General features: G+C 36.1%; 2 protein-coding genes across 2 annotated transcripts; both read right to left on the reverse strand.

Annotated features, from left to right (window-relative positions):
* Window positions 1-213: 213 nt before the first annotated feature.
* LOC114179392 (calmodulin-binding receptor kinase CaMRLK-like) lies at window positions 214-3,304 on the reverse strand. Its single transcript, XM_028065718.1, has 2 exons — window positions 1,785-3,304; window positions 214-1,087 (listed from the first exon to the last, which is right to left on the reverse strand). Exons 1-2 carry the CDS (start codon window positions 3,175-3,177, stop codon window positions 450-452), a joined length of 2,031 nt encoding a protein of 676 aa, XP_027921519.1. The 5' UTR covers window positions 3,178-3,304; the 3' UTR covers window positions 214-449.
* A 2,594-nt stretch (window positions 3,305-5,898) lies between these two features.
* LOC114177061 (ervatamin-B-like) lies at window positions 5,899-7,617 on the reverse strand. The gene is made up of 4 exons (XM_028062292.1): window positions 7,076-7,617; window positions 6,715-6,938; window positions 6,487-6,621; window positions 5,899-6,323 (listed from the first exon to the last, which is right to left on the reverse strand). The coding sequence occupies exons 1-4, from the start codon at window positions 7,548-7,550 to the stop codon at window positions 6,057-6,059; spliced, it is 1,101 nt and encodes a 366-aa protein (XP_027918093.1). The 5' UTR covers window positions 7,551-7,617; the 3' UTR covers window positions 5,899-6,056.
* Window positions 7,618-12,106: the final 4,489 nt, after the last annotated feature.

Consider the following 12,106-nt stretch of genomic DNA (forward strand, 5'->3'; position numbering starts at 1 on the left):
CAATGACCAGCACCTCCATAAATCAGCCCCTCGTATTGACAAATCAAGAATGAAAGCACCTCATGAAGTTTCTACGTATGTTTTCGTCCATGGTCCCCTTCATTCAACGACCAAAACACGTAACTACCCGAGGGACATTCCTAATCTTAGCTAAAGATAAATAAATCAACAACAACAGAATAAAGCAAAAACAAAAGAGGGGGTAAGACAAAATAAAATCCAAAAAGTAAAAAATATGTATATTTTAAAAGTGAAGAGAGCACATAAAGAAAAGAAGAAAACGAATAAATTATGGAAACTCCTGAGTGGGATTCCCTGCTCCTTTGCCCCCTCCCCAGAAAAAAGAGTAAACTACTCTCCGCTTCCCCTTCTCCATGCCCATCTTTTTGTCCTTTTCAACTTTTGCTTTTCGCCCAAAAATTAAATAAAATAAATATAGGGTTGACGAGTCAACTCGTCACGAGTTGCTGTTCATGAGGACGAATGTCTTTCACCAAACCCAAAACCTGCTGCATTGTGGGCCTCTTCCAAGGGTGTTCCGCCGTACACAAAAACGCCACTCGGAGAGTCTCCACCATCTCACTCACCACCGAGTCACCACCCACCAGGAGCCTCTCGTCCAGAACCCTAACGCCCTGCCCCTCCCTCACTGCCTTCCTCGCCGCGGCCACCGTCTCCGCCGTGCTCTCCCTCCCCGTTAGGAGCTCCATCAGCGCTGCCCCGAAGCAGTACACGTCGGCCTCTGTGCCTCCGTTCGGGTTCCGGTCATGTCGCAACCCGAAATCGGAGATCCGGGGCTCGAAATCGTCTGCGAGTAAAATGTTGGAGGTGACGAAGTGGCCGTGCACCACGGGCTTCGAACGCGCGTGGTGAAGGTACGCGAGACCACGCGCTATCCCAACCGCGATACGATGTCGTGTCAGCCACCCCATCTTTTCGGGGGATCCGTCGTCGACGGCGCCGTTTTGTATCTCCCACGTGTCGCTTGTCCAATCCTCTACATTGGTGTCCCCAGTTGGAAGCTCGTGTAGCCACCTTCCAAGGTCGCCGTTCGCCATGTACTCGTACAGTACCAGTTTCTCCTTACCTGAAAATTTCACCAAAATAATAATAAATATAACTATTCAATTAAATACATAAATATGCTTATATTTTCTGATTAGAAAAGGTAACTTCTTTTTTTGTCGTGTTTGTGTTTTTATATATAGAATACTTAAATTTCTTCTATGAGTATGCAAAAATGATAATAATAACTAATTTTCTCAATTGAAAAGGAATGCGTACTAATGTGTGCCAGTACTATAACGGGTAGCTTGACATCTCCCTTTCCCTTATAAATTAGGTCATGTTCCTTCAGCTAGATAAGAAACAAACTAAAATTTGGCGAGCTGTTCATACGTGGATTCAAACTAAAAATTCAGCTCAAACTTAATGGGTCCATTGAGACAACACAACCTAATTAGACAATATATTTTTGGATGACAACAAGAAAGTTTATGGTAAATACATTACGAATGTGGCAATTGTGGGAACTCAAAATTTAAACCTGCGGAAAGTACAGTGCGCACGAATTACCACGCGCAATCATAACCAGAGACGATAGATTTTATATTTGGAGAAGAAAGAAAGGAAAGAATGACACAACAGAAGGCAACATGTTATGGAACAGAACAGACAAGGACATTAGAAAATTAAAACCCGTGAAAGCCATTAATGAGCGCAGAGCCAAGAAAATTGAAAAAAGAAAACATTTTGAAACAGAGTGTGCAGTACGGCACGCTTACCAGCAATGCAGTAACCGGAGAGGGGCAACAAGTTGGGGTGCTTGAGTCTTGAGAGGTCAACGAACGTGGCGACCGAATCATCAGGATCAACGTCTCTAGCGTGTTCCAGGACCTTGATCGCCACGTGGAGGTCCCCCGGCAGCACGGCTCTGTAAACGGGTCCACACCTTCCCTCCGCCAGCAGCGAGTCTTTCCCGAAGTGTGACGTGGCGACAATGAGGTCCTTGAAAGTAAGGTTCATCAACGGCTTCTCAAACATCACCACCGCCGCAGAAGACGGTTCCTTCAGGTCAGCCACCCACGTTGACCCCGATTCAGTCTCGAAAGCGAACGGCCCTGATTTCTCCACTCTGCTAGTCACCACGTTCATCCCAAGTGGAACCGGCATCGAAATCGCCCACTTGCTCCTCTTGGCACGTTGCTTCCTCTTCCGAATAACAATGCGGAGTACCCAAATGGACAACAGAATTAGGAGAACTGCTAATCCCGCAGACGACGCTGCAGCAATCAGCGTTTTGTATTTTCGCTTCCGTTGTTTCTTGTGGGTGGATTGCGCTGAGTTTTTACTGTTGTTGGTCGTTTTGGACGCGGTGCTGTCGTAGGTGAAGTTGTTGCCAGCGTGGATAAAAGCTGATTTACCGAAACTGTTGAACTTGGTTAGGCTAGTTGATGAGGTGAAGTTGTTATAGGAGATGTTGAGGAATTCGAGGGTGGCGAGTGGAGGGAAATCAAAAGGGAAATTTCCCGTGAAGGTGTTGTTCGATAAGTCCAAGTAGCGAAGTGAGTGAAGAGAGGAAACTGGCTTTACGTCGCTATGGAGATTACAGCTTGAGAGATCGAGGTGATGAAGCCTGGAGAGGTTTTGGAGTCCGGTGGGGAGTGTTCGCAGGTTGTTGTTGGAAAGGTCGAGGATTTTAAGGTTGTGGAAGGAAGAAAGTTGGATTGAATTGGTGAACCTGTTGTGGGAGAGATTGAGCGTTTGAACGGATGAAATTGAAAACGAGGTGTTTTGTGTTGTGGGTTTGGAGGAGTGGATAATGATGCTCCCTCCGAACCTGTTACCGGAGAGGTTTATTTCCAACAAGGATGAAGTTGACCAAAACCAGCTTGGCACGTGGCCCTGTAAGGAATTTCCTGAGAGATCGAAAACCTTAAGGTTGGACATGTTCCTGAGGTAGCCCCAGGAGATTGTGCCGGTGAGGTTTTGGGATGGAAGTACTATTCTGGTGATGTGAGCTTGTGAACAGTTGGTTCGAAACCAGGAGTGAGCGTCGAAGCCAGAGACTGATTTGAAAGCCTTTGACACCAAAACGTGCTCTTCTTCACTGCTGCATGACGATTCCACCAGAGCAAATAGCGATAAGAGAATCAAGAATCTGCAAAGGGGCTTCATTTTGCGTCACTGCTTTGGTTTTCCTGTTCTAGCATGAAAGAAAGGAAAAAAAAAAAAAACAGAGCTTGGTTTGTTTGCTCTAATGTTGTTAAGGTTCGCGGCTAGTGGATATAGAGGAAGTGGGAAGGAAGCAACGGCGTCATGTTTTAAAGAGAGTTAACGGCGATTGAACATGACTCGGAAGGTGAAACTTGACAGATAATTTAATTTAACGGAAATTGAAAAGAGAGAGGGATGGATAGTCTTTTAAAAAACTAAAAATAAGTTTCAGTGGGTGATTGCGAATTATTTTATTTTATTTTATTTTTGACTTGTCGATTTTTTTTAAAGTGTTTGGGGCCATGACGTAATTGGCGAGCGTGAAGTTCTGAGATTTACGGGGACAAAGCTGGTATGGAATATGGGATGTTTTGTTGTTGGATATGGTTTGATTGAAGGGGAAGTGTGAGAATTGATTTAGAATGTAAAATTGAAATTATGATCTTCAATCTGAAAGAGTTGACAATACTTCGTACCATGAATATAAGGAGGAACACATATCCATGTTAGCCAACCTCATGTAACGTAAAATCAAATTATTTGATGTATTAACGTGTTCCTGTAGTTTAATAATGGCTCCATTAATCAGAGTAATCACCGCAGAATAATTATAGTTTGATACAATGATTCATGTTTTTGAAAAACCAAGAGTGACGTGTCTGTTTGGACTATGAGCAAGGGTTGATTATTTGGACACATAAGAAAAATAAATAAAACTCCATTGGGTACTATGGGTACTATGGAGAAGGGTCAAACAGCAATTGCAACTATTCTCTAAAACTAGTCAGATGCAAATACTAAATTACAAAAGACTTGACTCAATAATTCTGGGTCTTCCACTAAATTAGTCCTCACCTCAGTTACGAAAGCTTTTTGGTCCCTCCTTAGTGATTTTAATTGGCAAGGTTCCCGACGTAATTTATTCCAACACGTTAACAAGAATATGTAGTAAGAAAGATAGCTCTAAGTAACCAATCCAAATCAATTATTAAATATCTAAATACATGTGAAATAATTTACATGAGATAAAAAGAAAATTGATATTAGGAGATTGAAAGAAATTCCTCTTTCAGAAAATGACAAATTGCAAAGCGATGGTATTGTAATGAAATTAAGGCCAAAAGAAAGAGGCATAGAGAGTGGTTTAAAAGTATCCATTGATCCGTGAGTTGACGAGTAGTTCGGTTCAAAAATTCCAGGTGCTAAATGTCATCTCTGGCACGTGATCTTGGCTTCTTCCTTTTGCCTCTGTATGTAGTGATTCTTAATGAACTTGGAATCGTTTTGGATGGTAAGTTAAGTAGATGAAGCTATCACCCTACAAGTTTCACACTTATACTTCATCCTCATATAATTAATATAATAAATGTAATGATTATACACTTCTATGCTCGTTTAATTATAAAATATCACTGTTATTGTAATTAATAAATCTACCTAATACCTACATAACCCCGTGCTGCGATTCATGATTAATCACGCTGGCTCTTGCTTCTGGGCTGTGCTCCTCAAGGGAAAGTGGGCCTAGCAGGGCAAGGATATATGACAAAAAGGAATTGCTATTAACACCCCGTTTTTTTACTTACTTTTTTTTTTCTGAAGAGGGGACTATCTTTGAAGCTTAAGGTTTTATTAAATGTTTGCAAGATTAGTTCAACCAAAATTTTCAACAATATAAAATGTATTCACATTTTTATTTCCATTAAGAACCTTGAGATAAAAATTACCGGTCAAATCAACAAAAATATCTTAAAATTGAGTAATTGTGAGTGTGACATGAAGTTTTGGAATTTGTTGATGTGAGTTGCGTTTTCTTTTTCATTTGTTTTTTATTCTAGTCTGCAAAAACAGTGCTTGATTGATACGATATTTGGAAGTTTCACAATATGCAGGACTGGTTCGGGAGGGTGTTTCGAGGGGGGCGATTGTTCCTAATTTACATAAATTTTTTATGTGAAGAGAATAATTCTTGTTTGGTGATGAATTTCATTTCTTCTGTATAAGTTATTGAAAACTCTTTTGATATTTAAATTATCCAGATTTTACCAAATTCTAAAATCTTTAAGTCTAATTGTAAAACCTGTGCATTGGGCCTACCAATACATAGCCTTCTAGTCCATTTATCAGTTATGAAGCATTCATGGATCACTTCATTACTAAACAGATAATTTAAATATATATACTCATTGCTCGCAAATATCTATTCTATTAGGAATATCTATATATATATATATTTAGCATATATTGTAGATTTTACCTGCATATGCTTGGGAGTATCAATTTTTTTAACATCACTACCTGTGAGATGCACCAGGCCCAATCCGGTCTTCAATGGGTTCAATAGAATTTGAAACTTTTTATGGAGCTTAACTTGAATGTGATATGTGCTAGGTTGGGTGTATACAACAATCCATTTTCACAACGCTACCAAACACTAATTACTATGAAATTATTTATGAAAAAGAAAGTTACAAGAAATGCTAATATTAACAAATTTTACTATTTAAAAGGTCATCAACGTTCTAAATGATAGAGGATAGGATTCCTTCTTATTTTATTGACGTGTTACAAAATATATTGACGTTGCTAGTCGAACATAGCTTAAAATTTTTATTACCAAATCTTTGCTTATCGAAAAGAAAATAAATAAAAGAGCAAAAAAATAAAAACCAAAGGCAACTATAGTTGAACTACCATCCATTGTTTTATTAAAGCACCTTAACCCAAATTAGCACACAAAGCTTATTATTTTGAAGGCAAATACTTAAGTAGTAATATGCCCATACACAAAGGTTTTGTGCTTTAGAGAAAACCTATTGGTTTGAAAAGGATGGATAGTACTATATGTCTGCAGATAAGAGAGGTGAAGATGATGAAACCTCTTTGATTGGATAACCAGCCGCAGCATTGATGGCACATACACCATAAGGCCACTCGTCACTAACATTTCTCTTGATCAAGAGGTAACCATTTTCTCCCCATTCTTTACCCCACGAGTTCTTCACAATCCAATACTCTTCTCCACCCACTGAACCATAACCCACTATTAAACACACAAGAGTTGCAGACCTTGAATTCTTCGAGCAGTTATCACCACCATACACTCCCTGTCACAATCATTCACAAGTTATACCTACCACAACAAAATTTTTAAATTCGCATAATCTTTCTGGACAACATTATACAACATATATATATATATATATATATATATATATATATATATATATATATATATATTCAACCATTACGAGAAAGAAATATTCTTACACCACTGTAAAATTGAAGCCCGGTTGCATCTATGCTTACACTAACAGGCTGCTTACTAACACGGCACAAGAGACCTTCTTCTGTCCCATCCACAACCAGAAGGTTATCAATGCTAACAACCTTGTTTGCATTTACCTGTAAGAAAAAACCAAAACCTTAAATTAACGACAAAGATAATGTCTCCATATAAATTTAGAGTTGCCAGGAGAAATAAAGTGTAAAGCAGACCCTGCAAGAACCGTTTTTGGCCGTGTAAGGGTAATTTTCTTCTGTGTCAATGCCACCATTGTCGATAACGTAACCAAATGCATTGAAGTAAAAGCCTCCAGCACAGCCATGGCTGGCAGGGTCACAGTCCACGAGTTCTTGTGCAGAGAGGGTGACAAGATCCCCGGTAACTATTTTGTTTATTCCTTCAATGGCCCCGGTCACGCTGAAAGCCCAGTGGCTCTCTGATAACAGAGTGTAACATGATAAATCAGTACAAAATTATGTATGTTGTTTATGCTGCATAATGAAAATATTGAAGAAGAGATAAAAGTCTATGAAAATACAATAACAATATGCTTTTTCTCAAAATGAGTCTTACGGCATTCCCCTTGATCTCTAACTTCGGTCACAGCACCCTTCTCCCTCCAATCTACAGACTCAGGAAGGTTTTGACAGTCGTCATCATCCTGAACCTTCCTACTCTCCATGTTGGAGGGCATCTCTATTTGTTTCAAGTAGGTTTCCGCGAACTCCTCAGGACTCATATCAGCAAACTTGTTCAGACCCAAACGGTGCTGCGTCAATGACTTTCTCTTTGCATTCATCTCATTGATATACCTCAGATTCCTCTGGAAAATGTGGAACCTTTTTGCCTTCTCCTCTGGATTGCTGTATTCACGACCGTGCTCCTTCTGCCACACTTGGAACAGTTGCAACACTTCTTCCTCCGAAGAAAACTTGTCCAACTTGTCACGCCCATGAATGGAGTACGCACTCGGCAAAGCAAAGGAGAGACATGTGAAGGAAACCAGGACGAGGAAAAGAAGAAACAACTTGGTCATCTTCGAACTCATCACTTGCACAAACCAGTAACCAACTGTGTTGAATTATGCACTTCTTCAGTAACATATGTATTGAGTCGTGATGAGATTGCTTCATGTGACATCTTGGTGAATTATATCCCCACGTTTAATTCGTTTGTTTTTTTTTTATGGATTTTTAGGTGGTCCAATCCAATTGTGTGAATGAAGACGTACGCATTTTTTATCATTCTTCTCATATACCACCAAAATTGTCATATATGTAGTTTTATTCCCACAAATCTCATGTCATCTTATCTTTTCGTTCTAGCGAGGCTCCAAATGATATTATATAATGGTGATAAAAAAAACGTTGAACACAGTGCACAAGAAGTTATGCGGATCATGTGCGTTCTTTTGCAAATAATTGCAGAGAAAAGAGTTATGATATTTTCACAATCAACCTATCTTATATAATCATTATATAATTTATTCAAAATCTTAAATAACATATTTCTTGGTGTCTTTGATGACTGGTTTAGATATAATATTTCATTATTAAAGTAAAATTTTCATGATATATGAAAACTAGGTTTTTAAGTGATATTTTCCTGCAGATAAAGAAGAGAAAAGGCATAGAGTGGGTGGCGTTTCTCCGAGTACATTACTATACGGCCAAACCCGTGAATGAGAAGTCAGATATTCTGAGCATCAAATAAATAGCAATGAAAGGTATTTCAAGTGGCAACAATCAAGTTATTGTCACAAGAATGTGATAGAGAATTAAGTAGATATGTGTTGTGAGTTTTGAAGCCCAATTACGGATATGGGTACGAACGGAAACACTGATATGAGAATACGGTTAAACTGTAAAAATAAGGATACGAATACGTCAATATGTATACTTTTTTTTAACTAACTATATTAATAAAAAAATTTAAATACCAATATTTAAATAGTATATAAATATAAATAATATATTGATTAATATTTAAATAACTACATAAATAAAAAAAACTAAATCAATATATTTAAAAAATATATAAAAAATATATTAATTAATATTTAGAAAAACTATATTAATTATAAATTTTAAATAAATATATTTAAATAATATAAAAATATGAAAAATAAATAAATTGATATTTAAATAATTTTATTGAAAATAATTGATACTTTATTAGATGAACAATTATAATAAATGAACAAAAAATTTAAATAAAGCATAGATTTCTTATTGATGAATAGTATTTCTATGGGATAAAAATTCAGAATATTAAATAATATAATAAATTATTAATTTATTAAAAAAAACTATAAGCTTTCAACTCTTTTTGATAAGGAATCTTCAAGTGAAACGAATTTAAGAACAACTTTTTTTTAAGAAGGAGGGTATAATAGAGGACTATCTCCTAAACTTCAAGTGGTACAAATTTGAGAACAAATTCTCTTTAAAAAGGAGGGAATGATAGATGATTATCCCAAGATTTCATACAAAAAGAACTTGAAAATGAACCTTTACAATTTAAAGGACCTATGAGAAGGGCAAGGAGCAAAAGATTGGAAGATCAAATCTATTCAATGCTTCTGATTCTACAAGCAATAAAAAATTCAAAGGATATGAAGATCATGACTTGGAGCACATTTGAATAATAGTTTGTAGGAAGATTAATTTATGTTTTTAGACTTTGGACTTTCTTTTATAAATTAGTTTATATATTTATGTTCTTTGGGTTAGGCCTTCTTGTAGGGTTCCCAGATTTTCTTAAACTTATGTACCTATATATAGAGGTACCAAAAATTAATGTAGACACTTTTTAGTGATATATTGAATTTGATTTCATTAAAGTGGGGATTCTCTTTGTTCTCTCTTTGTTCTTGGCTTAGGCTTCTGGTTCTTATCAAAGATTACATCTTTGTGACGAATCTTCACTTGACTTATCATCTGCTAGATTATGGCGTCTTCCATCTCTGTCTTATTTTGCGTTCTTCTCTGATTTATTCTCATTGTGTTTTTGGAAGATTCAAATTCAGAAACGATAGTACTCTTTCCTGAATAGGATCATATCGCTTTTTCTTCTTCTTTATCTTCTTCATGACAAAAAAGAAACAATAGTAATAGTATGTGCTGCCTTTACACCATGTCCTCTAGGCAAAGTCATCGCTATCAACAATGGTCGTTATTGTTATAAAAAAACAAAGTTTAAAACAATATTACAATTATAAATGTTGCACACTCTAGGCAATTCTCGCTACCCTATCTGAAAAGTTTGGGATTTTCGCTACCATAGGCTTTGTTGGCGTCTTCACGAGTTTCTTTTACTTCTAATACCCAATTGGAAACCACCGTGACTCCACCCATGGTTTCAACTTCGACGCCTTCACGGGCTATGCCATATTTCTCCAGTGGGTCCCTAAAAAAGGTCATTTTTGGCCCAATAGAACATATTTGACATAGTATCATACGTGTGTCGGTCACATGTTTTGTCCGCCATGGAAGTCCGACACGGGTGGCCAACAAGAATTATACAATATGAATGTGGCATGGTGAATTGGTAAACACTCTAGGTGTGGTTGAAACATTTGAATTTGTATACTCGACAATGAAAGATGGATTAAAGAACATTATCAGTGATGTTGAAGCAGAGACCTTAGCTAAAATTGTGAATGAAAATATGAAAAGTTTTGAGTTAATTCATAATTTCAAACACATTTAAAAAAAATAATATATAATGACAATTTTAACCATAAGCGTTGTTATATCACAATATTCAACGACGATTATGACAATATCATCATGGTATATTAATTACAATTTTTTTATAAAGATAAGTTATAATGGTGTTATTAACACTAACCATCATTATATTGTGTTTTCTTTATAGTTTCAGACAAATTTAAATGATGGTTTTCCAAACCGTCGTAATTATATATACAAACAGATGATTTGTTGAACGCCATTATTGCTTCTTACCTTAAACAACGTTATAAATAGGGATGACAACGGGTCGGGTCGGGCACGGATAGTATGATACCCGTACCCGACCCGCTAAAAAAAAATTTGCCCATTACCCGCCCGTTTACCCGTCGGGTATCCGCTTCAAAAATATCCGCGGATATTTTTAAAACCCACGGGCACCCATGGATACCCGATACCCGCAAATATTTAAACAAATATGTATTTTATAAATTTTTTAATATAAAATTATAAAAATAAAATAAAATAAAATAAAAATTAAATTATAATTATAATTATAATTATAATTAAATTTGACATAATAAAATATACTGTTACTTCTAATTTTAATTAAATTTAACTTAATAAAATATAAATTAATTTTAATTTTAATTTTTTGCGGGTAACGGGTACCCGCGGGTACGGATAGTATGATACCCGTACCCGACCCGTTTATAACCGGGTATTAAAATACCTGCTACCTGCTACCCGCAGGTAATAAATACCCGCGGATAGTAACTATCCATCGCGGATTTTATCCACGGATATCTGCGGGCACGAATATTTTTGCTATCCCTAATTATAAACAAACGATGAGTTTGAGATCGTGTTTACACATTTCTTTTAAGCGTCACCAAAAACTTTGTCTGTAATATAGTGAGAGAGCCTTTTGAAAAATATAATACCCTTTAAAGTTAAAATGCACGAAACTAAAAACTAATAAAATTTAGGCTTAAATACTTTTTTGGTCCTTATTTTCGTAGTGTTTATTGTGGATTGTCCTCCTTTTGATAGAATGTTTAAAATGGTCCTCATTTTTACCGAATGTTTAAAATGGTCCTCATTTTCGCAATTCGTGTTTTATTTGGTCTTCTCTGTAACACCATTTAAATCATTAACGGAGCATTGTACAGGTGGCACAGTTTGTATTAGGGTGTGTTACGTGTACTGTACAGGTGTGGTACAATGCTCCGTTAATGATTTTAACGGCGTTACAGGTAAAGACCAAATAAAACACGAATTGCGAAAATGAGGATCATTTTAAACATTCGATACAAATGAGGACCATTTTAAACATTCGATACAAATGAGGACCATTTTAAACATTCTGTCAAAATGAGGACCATCCGCAACAAACACTATGAAAATGAGGACCAAAAAGGTATTTAAGCCTAAAATTTATAAATATGTAAAACGTGAGAAAATAATATTAAAACAATACGAAAGTGTTTAAAAAGTATAGTGTTACTAACTTTAAAAGTGTAGTGACCATTAGATTTAGTAACGAAGATGCCTACAGAAGAAGTAGTCACACGTGATCAATCTAAAGTCATCTCATTTATCATAATTTAGTCTCCATCACTCTATCAATGACAATTACAAAAATTCTAAAATATTATCATAAAATTATTCATTAATTAGTAACCTTAGCTTATTTATATTAGTCATTTTTATTATTTTTATTTTAAACTTCAATTTGTAAATCCTTAATCCAAGGATATTTTGGTTAGAGGACAAAAAGAAATAGCTTGATGTAAGAAACGTTAAAAAACTAACAAAATTTTATGATTCAAATTGCTAAATATAGATAGCAGGTACAATGGCATATATAAAGTGCTGGTGGATAAAAATGAAAAATATTTTTTTTTCTGTA

This window comes from Vigna unguiculata, chromosome 3 (genome assembly GCF_004118075.2).
Source record: "Vigna unguiculata cultivar IT97K-499-35 chromosome 3, ASM411807v1, whole genome shotgun sequence".
Classification (NCBI taxonomy): Eukaryota; Viridiplantae; Streptophyta; class Magnoliopsida; order Fabales; family Fabaceae; genus Vigna; species Vigna unguiculata.